Source organism: Equus quagga, chromosome 16, assembly GCF_021613505.1.
Source record: "Equus quagga isolate Etosha38 chromosome 16, UCLA_HA_Equagga_1.0, whole genome shotgun sequence".
In the NCBI taxonomy this organism is placed as follows: Eukaryota; Metazoa; Chordata; class Mammalia; order Perissodactyla; family Equidae; genus Equus; species Equus quagga.
In genome coordinates, this window is record NC_060282.1 from 51,781,199 (window position 1) to 51,802,380 (window position 21,182).

Sequence of the window (21,182 nt, forward strand, 5' to 3'; positions counted from 1 at the left end):
TATGAACTAATAGATATCAAAACAAATAAAAAATATACTGAAATGAAAACACCTCAAATGATAACAGTGATGTGTCTAGAATATTGAATATGGTTATTTCTTTTTTTTTCATTTCTACCTAAATCCAAAACAGTTCATTGAAGAAAAACAAAAGCTTTTTGTAAAGTTTACAAGTTAATTATCATAATGTTATCTATTGCCATAATTGAATAAAAGATTTCTGGAATTGTAAGTCAGACAGAGAGAACGGGTCATTTCAAAGCCTGAGTCCCTTCAGCGGGGCAAGCCCTAGGACAGGTGGGAGATTTTGGACAATGAAGGAGCAACATGAAAATATTGAATTCCTGGGGACAGAGAATTACTCAGGAAAAGAGGGCGAATGGTGATGATGAAAACCTACCTCAGCTGGGCAGCTTTGCCAGTGAGCTGGTGGGAAAGGCATGCTATTGCGAATGTGTCTTGAGTTAGTTTTGTAACTATGGAGTTGAGACATCATAGATAAGGCTATACATTATACTAATGGATCCATAGCTGCTTACTTTTACACTGTTACCTCACCCTAGTACCTTATCAATAATCAATAACCCATAAATATTTGCAGATCTTGGTGAGAAAAAAGAAATAGAAATGAAGTCAAAGAGAATACAGCTAAAAAGATAAGTTTCAATCATGTAATGAAACTTAGTTTTTCTATTTCTGAATAGTATATAGTTTTGTCAATAAATATTTATGTAGAACTTATTAAGGTAAGATATTAGCCTAAGCACTAAGGGAAAATAAAAATAAATAAGGCATGGTTCCTGATTCTGAAGAGTTTGCAAGTGAGTAAACACGGTATTTCCGGTTAAGCCAATACCCCCCCTTCTAATCCCGTGAAAAGAAAAACTTGTAGAGAAAGGTGCTGCAGGTCAACGCTCATTCCCTACTCTCTCATTTATTTTTTTATAAAGATAAACCTTTAGAATTCGTTTATTTTAAAGCACTCATAGAATAGGCAAGGTCATACACGTGAAACCCCAAAGCAAAGAGCAGTGTATGTAACGTGACAGGTAGACAGCGGTGCACACACGGGAAGAGAAACGCAGGCGAGCACTCCGCCCACGCCTTGTCTGTCAGAGAATCAGCGCCGAGGGTTCCCACTGGCAGCACAACACGGGGTGAGCAACCCACTAGGACTGCAATGAACATGCAGCTCTTTTAATGTGGCAGCTAACATGTTTATTCCTGGCATCTTTTTTAATTCACCTTGGTATTTATCCCTAGTTACTGCTGAAGAGGCAAAGGGCTTTTGATGGCTGAATGGCGCTTATGCAAACAACATCTGAATGTAAACAGTACAGTAATTTGGTAGATGCTTTTGTTTTATATCTATGCATATTCTTATATAAATATGTATATACTTATGTATATATCTGCGTGTGTCTATATATATATATATACACCCCCACATGTGTTCAAACTCTCTAGACTTAATAGGGATTACCTATTGGAAACTTTACAATAACCTGTGGTGGATATTATCCCTATTGTTAACTCGAAGAAACTAAGGCACAGAGAGGTTACATTACCTTCTCCAAAGTACTACAGGTTTTTAATGGAAAAGCCAGGATTTGAACGCAGTCTGACTCAAAAGTCCAAGTTCCTGCCTGCTACTATCACAAAATGAGGAAAATAGGAGTAACAAGATTAACTCCTAGATTTCTTGTTTGTGCAACTTTGGAATAGTGGTATCATTATTAGTTTACTAAATGAATGAATGAATGAATGAATGAATGGGTCTAGAGTGGGAGATAAAAAGGAGATGACTTGAATTCAAGTTGGCTCAAAAGTTTTGTCAAATTTCTGGGCTACATATGACTTAGGGGGCATGAAATACAGCAGATAGAGTGTTTCAAGACACCAACAGGAGGTGTGGATGAAGATGTGGCAATATGGCTCATTTTCAAGAAGCATAATGCAATGTGCATGTTCTTACGTGTGTGTATCTTCTCGTTCAGTGCAGGCTTAGATGAGCCTTCACTCTGTGGCTGAAGTCCTAGATCTTTACTGTGTCAAACAAGGTCCTCCCCACTGCATACCTTCTTCTCTCTCCAGCTTCTTTTCTCTCTGAGGCACAATTCATGACTAACGATCCAGCTCCAATTTTATTTGAGCTCACCTGACTAACACCACAGGAGGCATGTCACCTTCTCTAGGAAGCCTTTCCTGAACTGCTAAGATCAGCTCAGACGAAAATTCACTACATTCTCTCAGCACTCTCTATGTACATCTGTCCTACCACCCTCCACTGGCTGAGAAGATACAGAAGAGGGGGGCTCTGTCCACCTACCAGTGTATCCTCACCACACAGCACAGCACTTGCACGTGATACACACTCGAGAAATATGATGGATGAATGAATGAGATCAAACAGGCCAAATCATGATTTTTAAATGTCCAGTTCTTTGTCTTTTTCTGTCTTTAAGAGTATGATTTCAGGAATCAGACTATCTGGATTTGTATCTTATCTTCCACATTTGAAATATATTACTTTGAATAAGCTACTTAAACTTTTTTGACTGTGGTCTTTCAGCTGAAGATGAAGATGATAGGGTAACCTATCTCATGGAGTCGATGAGAGGGTTAAATGAGTTAATGTAAGTAATGTAAGTAAGTAATGTAACGTAAGAAAGTAAGTAATGTAATATAAGTAAAGCACTTTGCAAGAATGCAGTGTGCAGAGGAAGCTCGAGTGTAGCTCTTATTTTTGGAATAAATTTTAGAGAATAAGGTAAGTGACAGCGCATAAATAACTTTTGCATAATATCAAAGTTGTAAATATGTTTTTGCTCATAAGCATACAACTGGCATTCAAAAAATGTTGAATAAATTAAAACTTAACTAATGTGTCTGTAGACTATTTTTCAAGGTAATTCCAAATGAATTTAAAAACATTTTTCCCAAAAACAAGTGGGTGTATACATTTTAGGATTTTTTTTTTAATTCATATTTCTTTATAGTGAAAAATAGCACAGAACAATTTGCAGATCTTGTAAAAGTGCAACAGCTTGCTGTTTAAGGGTAGGACCAAGTTACACTAAAAGAAACATGTCAACCTGGCTTGGTAGTGAGTGCTAAAAAAAGGAAAGTTTATTCCAGAATGTATGTAGATTGCAATCACGTCTGTGAGAGTCACATCCAAATTCAGACCACATTTGGTATAGTCCAGAGGTGGACATGTCATGAGGAGATATTTCAGGACAAGCGTTATGGACATTAAGGATTAATTTACTCAAATTACAACATTCAGAAGACAGCAGGTTGCTTTACCAATATGCCCGGATATTCCAATTTGGTGGAGTGGATTGACATTCCTAGAAGCGTAAACAAGTTCAAGTCGGGGACGGTGAGCTCTATACAATAGCTCAGGCAATTGTGTATTTTTCCACAAATTGATCAAAACTCTGCAACTATGGAACAGTGGTATCTCACTGCTGTGTTCCACATATTAAAAAAATAGCAATGGCTAGATTTTAAAAATTGAAAAAAATAAACAACACTTTCTGATTTTAAGTTATCTTCAACACTTGTTTCTTACATTTTAGCACCTCTCATTTGCTTGCAAGAAGAGAAAAAGGAAAAAAGTACAAATAATTTAAAGAAAACATAAAAATGACAATTTTGGGGGGAGGTGGAGAGCAAGTTTATTCAATGCTGTGGTTTTTATATTGCATATGTATAATATAACTCCTAATTCATAAGAAGGAACCAAGTATATTAACGTTTCATACCTTTAGATGACATTTCATCTGAATTAGTGAGCAATACTGAACTGCCCCCACAATTGTTTTAAAGTGAGGGGTCACAGCAGGAAACCACTGATATGTCTTTATATTCTTACTGCTATTTCATTTTCATTTTACTTCGGAATTGTCTTAGTTATCTGTGTAATAAGTTACACAAACACAGAGGCTTAAACAACATAAATACATTTTTATTGAATTGTGTTCCTCCTAAATTCCTATGTTGAAGTCCTAACTCTCAGTTCCTCAGAATGTGACCTTATTTGGAAATAGGGTCATTGCAGATGTAGTTAGTTAAGAAGAGGTCGTAGTGGAGTAGGAGTGGGCCCTAATGCGACATGGCTGGTGTCCTTATAAAAAAGGGAAACCTGGACACAGATACAAGTAGAATACCATGTAAAGATGAAGGCAGAGATTGGGGTGATACAGCAGCCAGGGAATGCCAACGATGTCAGCAACCACCAGAAGCTGGAGAGAGGCATGGAACAGACTCTCCTTTCCAGCCCTCAGCAGGAACCAATCCTACAATACCTTGGTCTTGGGCTTCTATCCTCCAGAACAGTGAGACAATAAATGTCTTGTTTAAGCCACTCAGTCTGTAGTAGCTTGTTACAGCAACCTTAGCAAACTATTACATGTATCATCTCATGGGTCATGGGTCATGGGTCAGGATTCTGGGCACAGGTCAGCTGGGTCCTCTGCTCAGAGTCTCATGAGGCTGCAGACAAGATGACAAGTGGCTACATTTTCATCTGGAGCTTTCCTAGTGGAGAATCACTTCCAAGCTCATTCAGGTTGTTGTTAGGACTCATTTCCTCTCGGCTACATGACTGAGGGTCACCTCCAGGTTCTGGACACCACCCACAGTTCCCCATCATGTGGCCCTCTCCATATACAGTCCACAACATGGCTGTTTGCTTCTTCAAGACCAGTGGGAGAATGTCTCTCACTCTATCTGGTAAGATGGAGTCTTATATAATGTAATGTAATAATTAGGGTGACATACCCTCCCCTTTGCCATATCCTATTAATTAGAAGCAAGTAACATATTCTGTCTACACTTGAAAGAGCGGAACGTGGAAGAGTGTGAACTCATTGGGGGTTCCCTAAGGGTTTGTCCACCTCAACAATCATTCATCTTGTGCATTGCACTTAATTTCCTTTCATGAATCAAAAGGACATTTCTGGCAAAAAAACAAAAACAAAACTGTACTATCAATATATAACACACCACAAATTTCATCCTTTTTTTGTAATTATAGTTCTTTAAAAATTATGAAGTGAAATTATTATTATTAACTTTGGAGGGAGTACTAAAGAAAAACAAAGGCTTTTTGTATCAAACCTAGAAAATAAGGTACAAAGAATAAAACAACTAAACAAATCCATAATCCTCATAACCCTAAGAAAGATAATTTATATGAATGTCTTTAATTAATAAATTTTAAATTTTGATACATAATGTTGTCATTAGTATTTTTAACATATTCCACTTAGCTTTCATTGCTTTTTGACAAAATATTTGCTCAAGTGAGTTTAAAATGTCTAAATAACAATTTTATTTTAAATTCAACCATTTAATTTTACATTAGTTAAATTGAAGAATATTGCCCATATGAAGTTTCCTCTTGAGAATTTTAGTTTTTCTTGTGATATGGTATCTAATGAACTTTTGAAGATTCTCTACAAATATTTGAAGATGAAGTTAATTTTAGTTTATAGGGCACAAAGTTGAGTGCATCTCTCATGAACTGATCTCATTAATAATATTCAAATGCACTTCCATTAAAGTGTGCTGGATGCACGCTAATCTGTTTTGAACATGAGAGTTTATAACTATGATACGTGTAGGTTATTAAATGGAAGTAGATCGTCTTGCCTCAGTTCATGCTTAGGTTCAACTTTCTTTAAAATTGTTTGATCTTGCCTGACTTACTTTTACCTATGCTCATATTTGGTCATTCTCAATATTTTTCTTATGTATGAATGTTGTCATGGTGTGGAGATGAAATTTGCTTTTGGGTACATCTAAGAATCTTCTACTTTTAGTAATTCTCTTAATTCATTGAAATTTCAGCCACACCTGGGTCTTACTAGCTTTCATAATTACTTTTTATAATTCCTTGATGTTTCCTTTAGTTTCTAGATTGTTGGTTTTAGTCCCCTTGTGATCTGCAGGGTGTACATCCTATTTTTACTGATGAGTACCTTTATATTTCTAAGGGAGCATATTTGAAGCTACATTTCACTAATTATCAATGTTATACAATGTTAATAATTCTACATAAAATGAGAATTTTAAAATTTTATAGTAATACTAAAAGGGACACATCTGATGGAAAAATAAATTTTTGGTATTGAGACCGTTTCCTAACTTAAACAACTTAATGAAACCTTGCTTATTAATGACTTAGTTCTCATATGGGAAGATTTTCTTTTCCCCCTGCGATGTCCACAGATTGTAAAGAAATGCAGAATGAGTATTTGGAAAATAAATTAATATTCTCAGAACTTATGAGTGGTTATTTTCCAGTGAATGTTTTATGCTCTATGAGAAGTCGATATTATCACTAGAGTTTGATTCATTAACTATACCACCTTTTGAAGACACCATGGTTTGTATCATTTCAGGGCTAGTTAGAGCCCTTTCTCCTGCTGTGAGGCTTGTTCTCACCTTGATTTCAACAAGCTTTTCATGTCAGATATTATGTACTAGCAGAACCAAGGTGAGTAGGAGATGTCCGTATGGTGTTCTATTAAAAATAGCAACAACTTTCAAAGACAAACCTGAGAATGCTGTTGCAATTTAATTGGCTCATTAAAGCTTTATAGGAGTTGCTAAAATCTGACTTCTTTAGTAATTCTTTGAACGCATTTCATAAGTAAAGCATGAAACAGCTATAGCATCATAAAATATTATGGTAATAAAATTAGTCTCTTGTAGAAGAAATTAAACTTTTATTAGTTTACAAACATAAGCACTATTTACTTGAAGTAAAGTCATGAGTAAACATAAATATATTTACATTTGTACACAAAATATACTGTATTTAAAATTACTTGATGCTTTAAAGACACAACTTAATGTGAAGTATGCAGCTGGAAATTTCAAGACCAGATGGTTCCATAAATCCCAGTAGAAAATATACATCTGTTGGTTCTTTGTGAAGTTGTTTTGTTTGAAAGATGTTTTATTTAATCAAGCAGCGTGATGTCTTTGCAGATCACTTGTTTTGTCTTAGGAAGTGTATCACCTGCTTTAGGTGTTACTTTTCATTTCTAAACTGAATGGAGAGTAAATCATTTTCTGTTTGATACTCAAAAAAATGTCTTATGCTCTGTGCAATATCAATTTTATCAGTAGGGTTTGATTTATTTGATTTATGGCATAAAAAAAGTGCCGATTATAGTTTGCTGAAATAAATAGATTGGTAATAAGGACTTGTGAATATTGTTTAACTGCATCTGTAATGCCTACAATATTACTCAAAGACTCTTCATCTATTGATTAGATGATACTGAAAATTAGCTTAAATTGATGGTAAAATGTCGAGTGTTGCATTTATCATTCATTAGCATAGGATTCTAAAAAAGAAGTCATCCAGCTAAAGAAGAGCTCCCATATTTGCTACAGCTAAAAGAGACTCAGAGGAAATTACAGAAAGTAGAAAGATAAGAAAACTAGCTATAAGATTATATGGGAGGATAAGGAAAAACAATACTAAAAACTGGACTTGGAACTAGAATTGGGAGTGTGAGTTCTATCCCCAGTTCTGCTAATAATTAGCTGAGGGCATGTTACTTGGACCTTCTCAACTTTGGTTTCTAATCTTAAAATGAAGTGGTGGTGGTGTTGTTTCTTAATCAAATGGTCTCTCAGGTCACCTCTAGCTCTGAAAACCTATAACTAAGCTAAAAGAGGAATGGAACCCAGAAATGTAATGAGAAATGCTTTATATTTTGTAAGCTATGCTTAGTAGTATAAAATATTAAATCTCAATGAAAATTTGAGAAATTTTGTGTTATCCTATATGCTAGTAAAATAAGGTTCCTAACTTTTTTGTTATACTCATTCACTCCATCATCTGCTAATCTTGATTGCTGTGATATTCTGATAGTTACAAGGTTAGCATTTCCCTTGTGAGGTTTCCATGTTCCTTTTTCCTCAAAAACAAATCAAGTCAATCAATACTTCGAATACTTGCTACTTATAAGATAACTTCAACAGCTAAGGCTCTGTTCGGGACCTCTCTTTGTTCCTCATGCTTTTCTCTATATTTTCATGGAGAACTTACTGTTTCCTAGCACATACATATGGCATTGCATTATTACTTTTCTTCTGGCTGAAATACCAAATCAAGCAATTGATTTACCTGATAATTATCCCCCACAAACTAGCCTGAAGTTTGTATCTGCTTTGAGTCAACTTATAAGTTGTTTTGACAGAATATAAACATGTTGTCAATTAAATAGCATTTTCTCATTTACTCAGAAAAATGGAAACCTCATGGACAATGGGTAAAATAATGATTGACCAAAATCTTCTATGATTTGAATTAGAATGTTGTTTCTTTATCCTTATCAGTATTAATCATTCCAGAATGCTATATTAAAAAACTAACTCATTAGTAGCCCAGTCTCTTCCTCTATAACTTGTACCAAAGGCATGCATCTACCTCATCCAAGTTTATATCCAGAGTCAACATACAGCTCCCAGCTTGCCTCCGCTGATTCTTCACATTCTCTGGAACTACTGGTCACAGAGCCTGTGCAAATTACAGACAGCCCCGAGTGACTTCTAGTGCACTGCTGAGTGGCACGACAAAGAATGTAAACAGGGAATATCTAGAATTGGTCCCTGAAGGAGGTCACCCTAGTAGATGACATCCAGTTTGTCTTCAGATACATTTGAATATGTTAGTTCACACACATTTAGATGCAATTTGCTCATATTGACAGAATCAGAGCTGAGACAGCAGATAGTTTAAATCTGAGAGTCAAAATACAGAGGTTGAGCAGAGAAATAAACCCATAGTCAAAAGCAAGAAGTTGATAATGCCAAAATGGAACAAAAGGGATGCTAGGAAAGAGATGTGTCCTGAGTTTTTAGAGGTTAGCTGTGTGATTTTTGTTTTTAACCAGAGGGCCTGTGAACTTATTTTTGGTTACAAAGGGAAGATAGCAGATTGGACAACCAGTCCAATATCTGTGACAGACTTCGATAGTTATGCTCACTTGTGGACATCACACTTTAATAAAGATTTTGACAAATTATAGTGTTCTGAGAGAATAACTGACATGTAAAATCAGAATAGTGAAGCAACGCTAAATCATGCAAAATGAAAAAATGGGGAGTTTGGAGGATGTCTAGTGAAAATGAAAAGACTCATTGGAGAAAAAATAATCATCTTCTAAGGATAGGCTTCCTATCCCACATTTCTCTCCAGGGAAACAAAATGACCAAACAGAAACTTGTCGTGATAAGTTTGATCTTGGTGCAACATTGAAAATAAGTCTGAATAACTTGTCTTTAAATGAAATAGACTTTTAGCAAACATGAAATTTACATCCTTCTAGACAAGAGGACAGGAGGGAGGACGGATGATATAGCAAACTGTTCATATGTGTTGTGCTTCTTCCTTGTGGTAACTCCTGAGGTTCTATATGAGAACGCTTTTACTCTGCAAAGAAGTCAATGTTTCATAACTGAATTCCGGGTCCTACTTTAGCTTCAGATCCAAACTGGTTTTCTCACAGCTTGTTGCAGTATATTTTTAGCCCACACTATACTGTGCATAAAATGATTAAACAGGAACCTCCATGACCTTCAACAACCACATCTGCTGCTTAACGCTGTCACACAGGAAAGCTCAGGTACCTGTGTTTTTCCCAAAGAGTTTTGACCTTGATCAGAATGCAGCTCAACAAAAGGCAAGAAGAAAGATCTCTGGCCTGGCCCGCTAGGAAAACAGGAACGGCAGCACATGAACATGGAGCTCACAGGGATTCCAACACCTAGAAGATGAGTCTTCGCCTTGGCTCCCACCACCAGAAGCTGGGCCTCCCCCAGAGCAGGCTGTGCTGTGCTGCACAGCAACCTGGAAGGCAGTGCAGTGTGTGCTTGTGTGGAAGGAGAGTGCTGTGCAGAGGCCGGAGAAAGAAGCAGGCTGAGAACCCTCCTACAGGGCCACAGCCCTGGAGGAGTCACACTCAGCTGGGAAGAGGACTCAGGGGAGCTCAGCTTTGGAAGGACTTGATGTTCAGATTACTGTGGTTTCCCTGAGAGCTTCTGCCCTCAGGGCCTCGCTTGATATCTCTGCTTCTCAGAAGGTGAAGAAAGACCTGCATAGGTGGGCTGCCTACCTGCCCCAAGCCTGGGAAGGCCTGATGTCACAGCACAGCCCAACCAGCCATGACCTTCTGCAAGGTTTCTGCCATGGAGAAATCAACAGCTTGATTTGAACCCCCATGATCCAAGAGAGGAAAAGTAACTTTCCATTCCAGGAGCCTGACAGCCAGAGAGAGAGGAGAGAGTGGCACATTCAGAACATGCCCCATGGGGTGAAAGAGACAGAATAATAACAGAAGGTTTTAAAGTGCCGCATGTGCTGCAGAAAAAAATTCCTAAAGTTTAAGATGATGTTGGAACTAGGAAATTAAACAGATAAATTAAAAAGAAGTATGGTCCCTGTTGGACTGAAATTAGTGAATTTGATATTAGTGGTCATGTGCAAAAGATATATCAAAACATTTAGAAAAATATAAAAGTGGTAGAAATATGAAGGGAAAGAAAAGAGATTTAGAAGGTAGATCCTGCAGATCTAACACTCAAGGTATTTCCACAGGGAAAAAATATTTTATAATACTTAAGGAATATACAATAATTAAGGAAATATGAAATTCAAATTTCCCTTTCTTGAAGAAAAAATGTAAATCTGTGAATTGAAATTGTTCACAAAGTTTGAGGTAGGGTTGATGAGAAAAGTTACATCTAGGCATATTCTGATCTAATTCTGAAACTCTGAGGTAAAGAGAACAACAGGTCTAATAGGTCACAGTAATGAAGAATTAGTAAAACCTATATGAACAGAAAAAAAAGGCTGGTATCTAACCTTCCAACTGCAACATAAGAAGGTAGAAATCAGAGATGGAACATCTGAAAACAATAAAAAAAGACCACAATTCGGGAATCTTATACAAAGCAAGACGGCCTTTGCTTTGCAGGGAGAAAAAGATATTTGAAGATAAAACATAAATCAGAACATTTTATACAAGTATGCCAAATAAGAGCATTATTTGAGAAAAAAGCCTAAATAATAAAACATTGCAGACCCCCTCAAGAAAAGGGAAAGAAAGAGACGACAGTGAGGAGCAGTTAGCGCATGCATCTTCCACCTGCCGCAGCACCAACACACATGACACATTATACGTGTTTATGTGTGGAATGCATATGAGCATAATGAAGTAAATAAATACAGATAACCTGTCCAGTAAAGCTCTGAATAAGAGTAAATGAAGAACATTCTTTACTATTAATAAGTTCTTTACTCATATTAAAAACCTTTCTCTGCACACTAGGACCTGAGAACCGGGCAGGGCAAAAGGAGAAGGAGTCACATGGATACAAGGTAGCAGCTGTTCCTACTAAAGATAAGTGCAGGAGTGTGAGAAACTTATCTAAATACAAGGAAACATATCTACAAAAAAGGCAAAAGTGTAGCTACAAGGAAAAATGATAAAATCATTTCAATTCAGTAACAAGCCTGAGATGATTACGCCCATCACTGTCATAACATAGAAGTTGCTCATACAGATTGATAAGAGGACAAACACACAATGCACAGAGCAGCCAATCCCCAGAATCAACAGCCATGTAAAAAGTTGCTTAACCATACTTGTGGGGAAATTCAAATTAAAAATAAACATGAGATAATCAAGTTTTCATTCACTGGATTATCAAAATAACAAGAGATGTAACATCAGTTATCTGTGGAGAACTGGGTACTCCTATAATTGTTCATGGAATTGTAAAGTTTACCTTTTTAGAAATAAATATGATGAAATATTTTTATTAAAAAAATATGTCCTTTAACTAAGTAAGTTTACTTTTAGAATTCTATAACAATCCAGCATATGGAAATATAAGTACTGATATATACAGTATTGCTACATAAATTTTGGTATATACAAATATACCCATTAAACACTAAGCAGTAATTAAAAGGAATTAATTATATATGTATGGGCTGATGGGAAATTTAAACAAGATGTGAAATAAACATGATCATGACATAAAAGCAAAAAGAAAGAAGTCGGCATGCTGTTTTAGAATTGTCTCCAGTTTCAGTGAAGAGAAATTTAAAATTCATGGGTAAAAGGGGTATAAAAAAAATCTTCATGGAATGTGATAAACAACACGTGAAATGAAAGCAAAGTCCAATTCCTGAACTTCCTAAGACACTCCACAGCTTCGTCACCCACACAGACTCACAGCAGCACAACGCTCCAAGTGCCATACAAGCCCCATGTCCATTTTTTAGGTCTTAAGCCTCTTACCTACTAAGAATGATAAAGTACAGTTATCCAAAACTCAATTGCATTTACCTTGTTACTGTTTTGGACAGATTAGGAGTTAATTTCAATGTTTGTATGCATTTGGGAGAGGAACAATTTTCCCAGGATTTTTTTTTTATTGTAGTTAAATTCAAATTTGGAACTTGTTGATACTCAGTATTAGCCAGTAGGCTATTAATCATGGGAAACAGAACAGAAGAAATAGTCTTGAAAAAAAAACTTCTTTAAAAGTAATATATACAGTTGAGAGTCAGTTTAATAATAGCTTTCCTTCTAAAAAAGATAAACCACTAAGAATACTTGGAGTGGCCATTTAAATCCCAAATAGACCTCTCATTTTTCTCTAGGATAGTGTCAGTTAAAACAGTTAATCACTTAAACATCGTTATTGTATTTGTTTTAATCTGAGAATAAGATTACCAGAGAAGAGTGTAAAATTCTTCAACAGGAATGAAAATATAACTAAGACAAGTTTACCAATTAGTAAAGATAATAATTTCTAGGTCCTTTAATACATCCCTCTGTTCTCGAGGAAAGTAACAACTTCAGGACTGAGGAATGGACACACTGTGGCAGATACAAGCACTCTAGACAAGTTAATTCAGATCATTACAAAGTATGACCTAAAGGAAACTATAGAGCGACAATCTACAAAGTAATGCTTGGGCGATTTGAACGATTCAATCAGCCCCTAATTTGCATACAGCCATGCTTCTGTCAGTTGGAAGGTGTGAGAAGCCGGTGCCGTGAATAAGTAGTCCACTTTTGAGCGGTTGCTCAATACCTTTACTTAAAGTCCCTTATTGTAAAGAAAGTCTTTTAATAGGTTTTTTTTTTCTGAAAACTTCATGCTTGTTAGTCAAAAAATACAAGGAAAAATAAACCTGTGTCCATTTACAATGGTTCTCATTATAAACATTTTCAGATTCCTTACATTATGATTGAAGCCACATGTGGCATATTTATATCCTTAGGTGATTTTGCTTCTAAAATGACTCCTGAGCATTGTTCTGTAAGGAAGACGTGTTGCCCTGTGGCCAAGCATGGTTTTGAGAATGACAATACCATAAAAGAAAACACTGCATTTTTCTATCCAGCATTTTAGTAGATGTTTATTACTGGCTAATTAATTTCTAGATATTTTTTGAGTCACTGTCAGAGAAAGAGCATTCTTACTATTACGTAGGACAGCAAATTCGGATCTTAATAACAGTAATGCTTCACATATTCAAGATTCCTTCTTCCCCTTTCCTGTTAAATCTTTGCATTGCATTTTCCATAACAAATATCACTCATAACAAATACATTACAATTTAAACAATGAAAGTATTTCTCCTCTTGGTCCTGAGATGTCCAAATTTGATAGTACAGTGAAGGAGAGGGAGGACAGAAGAGGAAGGAGCCCTCAGTGAGGGTGTGCTCACTGTCTCTGTACCAGGCACCTGTCCCTAAGGTGCTACTGATGCGGGCTCGACGAGCCAAGGAGTCGAAAGAAAGATTTCTTGAACTCTCAAGTTCTGGTAGTCATGCTCTTTTATTCAGATAGCGTGGGGACAGGACCCATGGGCAGTGAAGAGCTGCAATGTGTTGAAGGTTAGGGTAAATTTATAAGGTATGAGTACGTGACTTATTTTACCAAAGGAAAGACGACGTAAAAAGTCATTAAATGCTGTCGGTGCAGATGGGGGTCTGGTTATTGTGTGGTCATATAACTCCAGTTATGAATTGGGTCATATAGATTGGCATGTAGGCCAGGATGCCTTGGGCTTTTCTCCCTGGGGCAGCTCTGATCACATCACTATCAGAAGGTGGTACGCACAGAGGAAAGAGCTGAGGCCTTCAGGTTGGCCACACATAGGTTTAAAGCCCAGCTATGTGACCTCAGAACACATATTTAGCATCTCAGATCCTCATTTTCTTCGTATGTAAAGTGGAGATAACAATACCTGCCTGGAAAGACTCATCCAGATTATATGAGGTAGGTGTTAATGTGAGTCACCTATCACAGGGCCGAGGGTGTGAGCGTCTAAAAATGGTATACGTGGATGTAATGGGACCACAGTCTTTACTTCCTGGACTTGAGTCATTACTTCCACCCGGGGCACAGGCATTTTCATCATGGCCCACCCCCTGCCATGCCATCTAGTTTTTCCTCTGCTCTGTGGGCACAGGGTCCAGTGTGAGGAGACCAGAAAAGAAGCATCAGGACTGTTACTACCTGCCATTCCTTGTTTTGTGTATTATCTCCCTGTTTCCCATGTTTTGGATGGTTGGAAATATTTCATTATTCCTGGCTATAATCACCAACAATTTGAGCTGAGGAAAAGGACACCATCCTCCCCACAGTACTAAATTACTTTTTGCTCTGACCCATAAAACACCACCATAGAGAAAAAGAAAACTTTGCCTCAGGTGTCCCCGTGTTTTTGGTTAGACGTTCTCTCGTACTTCTAGCACTTGCTTTTCCTGCTCTGGGATGTTTGGGGGCTGACAATTTCCCTCCCTCTCCATGAATGCCCAGTACTACTCTGAGATGGGGGCTTTCATTTCCTTCATAGAGCTGTCCCAGGTCCATAGTCTCTACATGTGGCAGGTGCGAGGCATTGGTGGCCCATGTGTTGATAAAGGCAGGAGGAGGCACAAAGAATCTATCAACTCATAGGTTTGTGCAGATGTGAGAGCATCAGCTTGCTCTGCTCAGAACCATCAAGCCCTTAGTGCATTTCTAGGTGTCAGCAGAGAATGCATCTTTTCCTTGATCCCATGTCACCACTTACTCCAAGTTATTTGATATTTTTGAGCCATACTTTGCTCATTTACTAAAGGAGAATAGAACTACATTTCATAAGAGATATTGTGCGGACAAAATATGTTAATGAAGCACCATAGGTAGAGTTTGGCTCACAAAAGGTGGTATCACTAGAGAAAGTTCTAGTGAAAACTTGTGTTGTATCACTAGAGAAATTTCTTTGCTTAACTCTATCAGGACTTCTCCAAATTTCCAGTAATTTTTTTTCCTACTGCAACATCTTCTGGAGAATGAATAGTCTGAGTTAGCCAGGTTACTATAATTTTCTCTCTTCTCTCTGGTCAGCTGACTCCCAGGAAGTAGATATATTCAGGAGTTTGATCTTTGTGTAGTAACCTGAAATGCAGTGAGAATGCAGAGACCAGACTGGACCATCAAGCCCCTCTCCACCCTAACAAGGCTGGTGTGAGGTGGAAGGAGTTGGGGATCGGGTAGTTTCTGTCCTTCCTGTTGTCTTCTCTATCACCATTCATCCGATTTCTAAAGCGAGAAGAAAGCTTTTGCATTGTCTTTCTTTGTGTACCTTTAAGTAGCGTAATCTTTGATATGGAAATAAAATAAGTGCGCACATACACACACACACACATTCTCTCTCTCTCACACACACACACACACCCGGATGTAAATCCAGATGGAGCTAATAGTGTTATTACTGACCTTCACAGCAGTTTTGCCACACGTGTAAATCGACCTTTGGTATCTCACTGCAGCTCATGTAATCCTGCGGGTATTCTGCCTTTATGAAGACATCAGCCTGGACTTGCTGAATGTTGTCACCATTGTCACAAAGCACACGGCCCAGTGATGCCTGTTTCAGCTGAGTGAGTTGTGCGGGGGTAAACACTCCAGGGTTTTCATATCAGAATCTGGTAGTCAACAAAGAAAGGCACAGTGTGATGGGTCTGCGGCCTGAGCACTGAGGCCCACGCCACGGAATCACAGCGAGCAAAGAAGAGTTCAGCTAGGGGCTGGCCCCGTGGCCGAGTGGTTGAGTTCGCGCGCTCCGCTGCAGGCGGCCCAGTGTTTCGTTGGTTCGAATCCTGGGCGCGGACATGGCACTGCTCATCAGGCCACGCTGGGGCGGCGTCCCACATGCCACAGCTAGAAGGACCCACAACGAAGAATATACAGCTATGTACCGGGGGGCTTTGGGGAGAAAAAGGAAAAAATAAAATCTTTAAAAAAAAAAAAAAAAAGAGAGTTCAGCTAAAGAGAAGCCTATGGAAAGGATTATGCTTTCTCCAACTAAGGATGCTTTGAATTGCCTCCAATATTGATAAAGTTCTTAAATCTCATGCTTTTGAACTATCACTTTCTCGTCAAGTTTTACAAAATGATTCAAAGGAAAGTTCTGTAAAGTTGAAAAAAATAGAAAAGCAGGTCTTTAAATCTAAAACTCCAAGGACTGGCCTTAGAAATTGCCTGAGAAATTTAATATTGACAAGTTTGTCTAAAAGAGAAATATCACTTTTAATTATTAATATACATTAGTTGATTACATCTATTGACTAATTAAACACATTCCATTTTAAATGAAAGGATACAGTTTAAAAACAATATTAAAATGAGCCCTTGTGTTCGTTTCTTCAAGAAATATTTAAGTACTATATGCCAAGCACTCTTCTCATGCTAGACATACAAGAGCACATTAAGAGAGGAAGCAAGAGACTTGTTGCCACTCACATGGTATCATGGGCTGAGTTCTGTCCTCCCCAAATTCGTATGTTGAAATCCTAACCCCTAGGACCTCAAGAATGTGCCTATATTTGGAGATAAGGCCTTTAAAGAGGTCATTAATTAAAAACAAAGCCAGTCGGGGATCCTAATCCAATATGACTACTGTCTTTATAAGAAAAGGAAATGTGGACACAGGTACAGAGGGAAGACCATTTGAAGACATGGGCAGAAGACCGCCATCTACAAGGCAAGGAGAGAGGCCTCAGTAGGAACCAACCCTCCCAACACCTTGATCCTGGACTTCCAGCCGCCAGGACTGTGAGCTAATAAACGTATGTCAGTTAAGCCACCCACTCTGAGGTATTTTGTCATGGCAGCCCTAGAAAACTAATACACATGGGGAAAACAGCTTCCTCAAAACCCAGAGCTCAAATTTGACTACATATATTGTTAAATTATTACCAATTGAGCATATTAGCCCAATTATTTGTTGTGCTAAATCCAGAGTGCCAAAAATAATTTACAAAAATTAATTTAATGAAATATTATACTATTAATGTTTGCCAACGTACAATAAAAAGAATGAAATCTTTTACTACTTTCTTTATAATACAATTCATAAATGGAAGAGATTTGGAAGAAAAATTTTAAGTTAAGGATGATTTTTAGTCTAACTTTAACTAAAAGCTAAGGTCCAGGCAGTGTTTTAAGCCCTTTATATCTATCATCTCTACAGTAACACAAAAGGTTGAACTGTCAAACAGGTTCACAAGAATCCTAGCTCTTAATCAAGACTGTACTTTACCAATAATTCAGAACATATGACACCCTGGAACACATTTGGTGCAAGTGATAGAAGAGAGCTAACAGTATGTTCCATGTCAACTCAGAGGGAGCAGCTCGGTTTTGAGTTTTCTTAGTTTTTATACTTGGTTAGTCTTTCAAAAGTAAGAGAGATTACATAACTAACCTACTTTCTCCTGACACCTGTTTCCCATAATTTCATAAATTCAAGTTTATTTACAATAAACACTTTGGACAAACCAAGAAGAGATGTTTTTGGAAGAATTTCCAGTTATCTTTCCACTAATAAATGCCCTCATCACGGAGTTTTGCAAGGAGGTCTGGTCTCGAGTCAAGAGGTCTTCAGTGAGGAGAGGGGGAGGGAGTCTCAGGCCTGCTGTCAACTCCTGCTCTCCTGACATCATTGACAGCTACCACAATCTGCGAAATTTGTCTACTATCATTATACAGACTTTACAGATGAGGAAAGAGGTTTAGGTTTACAGGGATATGCTTCCCGAAGTTAAACGGCTGTAAGTAGTGGTGCCAACATTCATGTACACAGGAGTGAGTCTGGTGCATCTTCTTAACCACTGATTTCTATCACCTTCCTAGACAAGCTATTTCTTTTCTTCTTGCAGAGAGCTACGAGAACTTACAAAAATGAATGCTCTCTGGTATTATCAGTGGTCAGAAAAATTCTGTGGCCAGGTGCTATTTGTTATTTCTTGTCTTCAATATATTTTAAATTAGAGATAGTATGAAATCACACTATAATATGATGCACATATTTTGGGGGGCAAAGAAACAATTTTGTCATCTTTGATGAGTATAACATAATGCTTCACCTATCTCCATCTCTTAGCCGCTGAAACTGGGTAACAAACAGGCACATAAGTGTTGGTCCCGCTCTTGTACCTGGGATCAGGTCTTCGACCATGAGAGCGGGCCAGAAGTCAATGTTGCCTGGAGTGCCGTACAACCTGAAACAGACACATTAGAGTTTGAAAGTGACATTGACAGTATTATTTATACAAAGGACTACTAAGCATTATTTTATTTGATACACACAGAAAAGAAAGGCAGGTATTATTATTATTCCCATTTCACAGGTAAAAGCACTGAGATAATGGAAGAATTCAGGGGTCGCCCAGCTGGCTAGGGAGCAGAGCAGTAACCTAACAGGAGTATTTAAAACCAAAGTCATATAATATCCACTGTGCTAGCCTTTATAATTACCCCGTAAGTATATGCAATATAACTATACATGTGAGCATGTATATGTATATGGGTGTCTGTGTTTGTATATATATATATAACTAATTCTTTCAGAAGCATGTAGAAAATAAACAAATGAATTAGAAAGCATTCAAAAGTTTCCATGTCAGTGTATATGATGGGTATGCTTTATAAACAGAGTGAAAAACTGATTTGTGGAAATAATGTAATGTGTTAGATAAATTTTCTCTTGCTAAAAAGACGATGATCACTTGATCTGGGATTTGAAGCAATTTTTAAAACCGGAAAAGAAGTTCAAAATGCGAATGATGATTTAAACCAAACAGCTTTGGATACATTAGCCACTTAAAGAAAATATGAATAACCTTGAGACTCCTTGTGGAGTCTCCTTGCTTTGATTGTGTTTTTATGCCTGACTCTAAGGATAAGCAAGACAACAACTTTACCTGTCCCTTACTTTACTTTATCATTTCATTTCATGTGTATGATTCCATAGACCACATACAACTGAGCTTTGCATGTTTTAACCTTAACACAGAGGGAAACAGTGTTCACATTCTTTTTATTTCACTCCACAGGCTGTCTGGAGATTCAATCGTGTTGCTGCATACAGCTGTACCTCCTTCACTTTCTCTGCTGCATAGCAGTCAGTTATTGGATACTCTCCCAATTTAGTTTTCTTTTCTGCTGGTGATGAATATTTGCGATGTTTTCAACTTTTATACTATGAACATTCTCACACATTTTTATTCATATATATAAGGGTCTTTCTAGACTAGGCATCAGCACATTTTTACTGTAAAGGACCAGAAAGTAAAATTTTCAGCATTGTGGGCCACATGTTGCAATTACTCAACTCTTCCATTTTGCATGAAAGGAGCCATAGACAGCACATTAAAAAATGGACACAGCTGTGTTCCAATAAAGCTTTATTTACAAAATCAGGCACTTGGTCATATTTGGCCAATGGGCTGTGGTTTGCAGAACCCTGCTCTGGAACATGCTGTTACTAGAGCTACAAATGCTAAGTGCAGAGCATGATATCTTTAATTTTAACAGACAAAGCCAAGCGGCTGTCCAAAATATATGTACAATTCATACTCTCAGAATAGGCACATAGAAGTTCTCTATGATACATATCTATATGCATGTTTTCAATTTTGCTAGTGCCAAACTGCTATCCAAAGTGGATGTACACTTCCTACTCTCACAATAAGCATGTAGATAGTCTCTATGATCTATTTCGCAGAAATGTAAATCTCTTATCCCTTAGCACGTTGTAATTTGTTCTTCAAAGTGTTTTTTTTAGTTTAGCCAACTTTCATTGCTGCTACCCTTCTCCTTCCTCCTGTCACTCCTCCTCCTCCATTTCTTTTCTTGATTTCTGATGATAGCTGGGCTTTTTATATCTCCAAGTACTTGTTTGAGTGTTTGAGTGCTTGTTTAATTCAGATTCCTGTGTTGTATTATAGTTTCCTTCTATTTCAATTTTTTTTTCCCTGGGAGAAGTTTTCTCTGAAATTTTTAGATTAGCATTTCTCTTTTCTTGGTACATAGCTTTATTTGAATTTGGTCTTCTCTCTCTTTTTTTTTTGGTATTCCTAAGCATTTCACAAAATGGATTTCTAGTTCAGTAGCATACTCTTCTGTCACTGCAGTGAAGCATAGCCTCTTTGATTGCACTGTGGATGTGATGGGAGAGGAGTACGAAGGGGCGTGTTTTATTTCTCTTTCATTTCTACAGCTTTCTCAATTTCACTTCATTCTGCTTCCACCTCACTATCAAATCTGCAGGAGCACTACTCCTTGTCCACTTATCTCCTTCTTTCCCAGAAACAATGCTATCTATGGGTACATTCAGCCCTGTAACTGGTGCTGTAGACTCCTAGGTTCTAGAACTACATTGGGCAATTTAGTACTTAGTGTTGAGCTTTTTCTTTCTTAGTGAGATTTTTTTTTCCTGTGCTTCATCTGGGCCATGTTCCCCTATCTTTTGTCCACGGAGACTTTTTATTTACCCTGTCCTTCTCTCCACACTCTCAGACTTGCAGCAGACGTGGACCTCCGATGGCAGCTCTCTTGGAACTTGTGGATTATTTTCAAATTTATAGCAATTTGAAGCTCATGCCAATCTCTGTCTCCTCCTAATTAGGAATGTGTGAGTCATGTGTTATTTGATGTGTCCTCTTTGTTGTCTTCTTTGCTGGTCTTATAGTTTTGCAGGAGGCTGTGTTGAGAGATTTAGAATCAAGTGACCATTATTTTCCTAGAGCTACATTGAAAATATGTTTACTTTTTGAAATATGTGTGAATCTGAT

At 37.5% G+C, this 21,182-nt stretch overlaps 1 protein-coding gene across 1 annotated transcript in view; it reads right to left on the bottom strand.

The window, feature by feature from the left end:
- PXDNL (peroxidasin like) overlaps positions 1–21,182 on the bottom strand; it is a 443,189-nt gene that overhangs the window by 37,430 nt on the left and 384,577 nt on the right. The window contains 2 exon segments of the mRNA XM_046641842.1: positions 15,823–16,031; positions 18,474–18,608. Of these exon segments, the coding sequence (XP_046497798.1) occupies positions 15,823–16,031; positions 18,474–18,608 (344 nt within the window).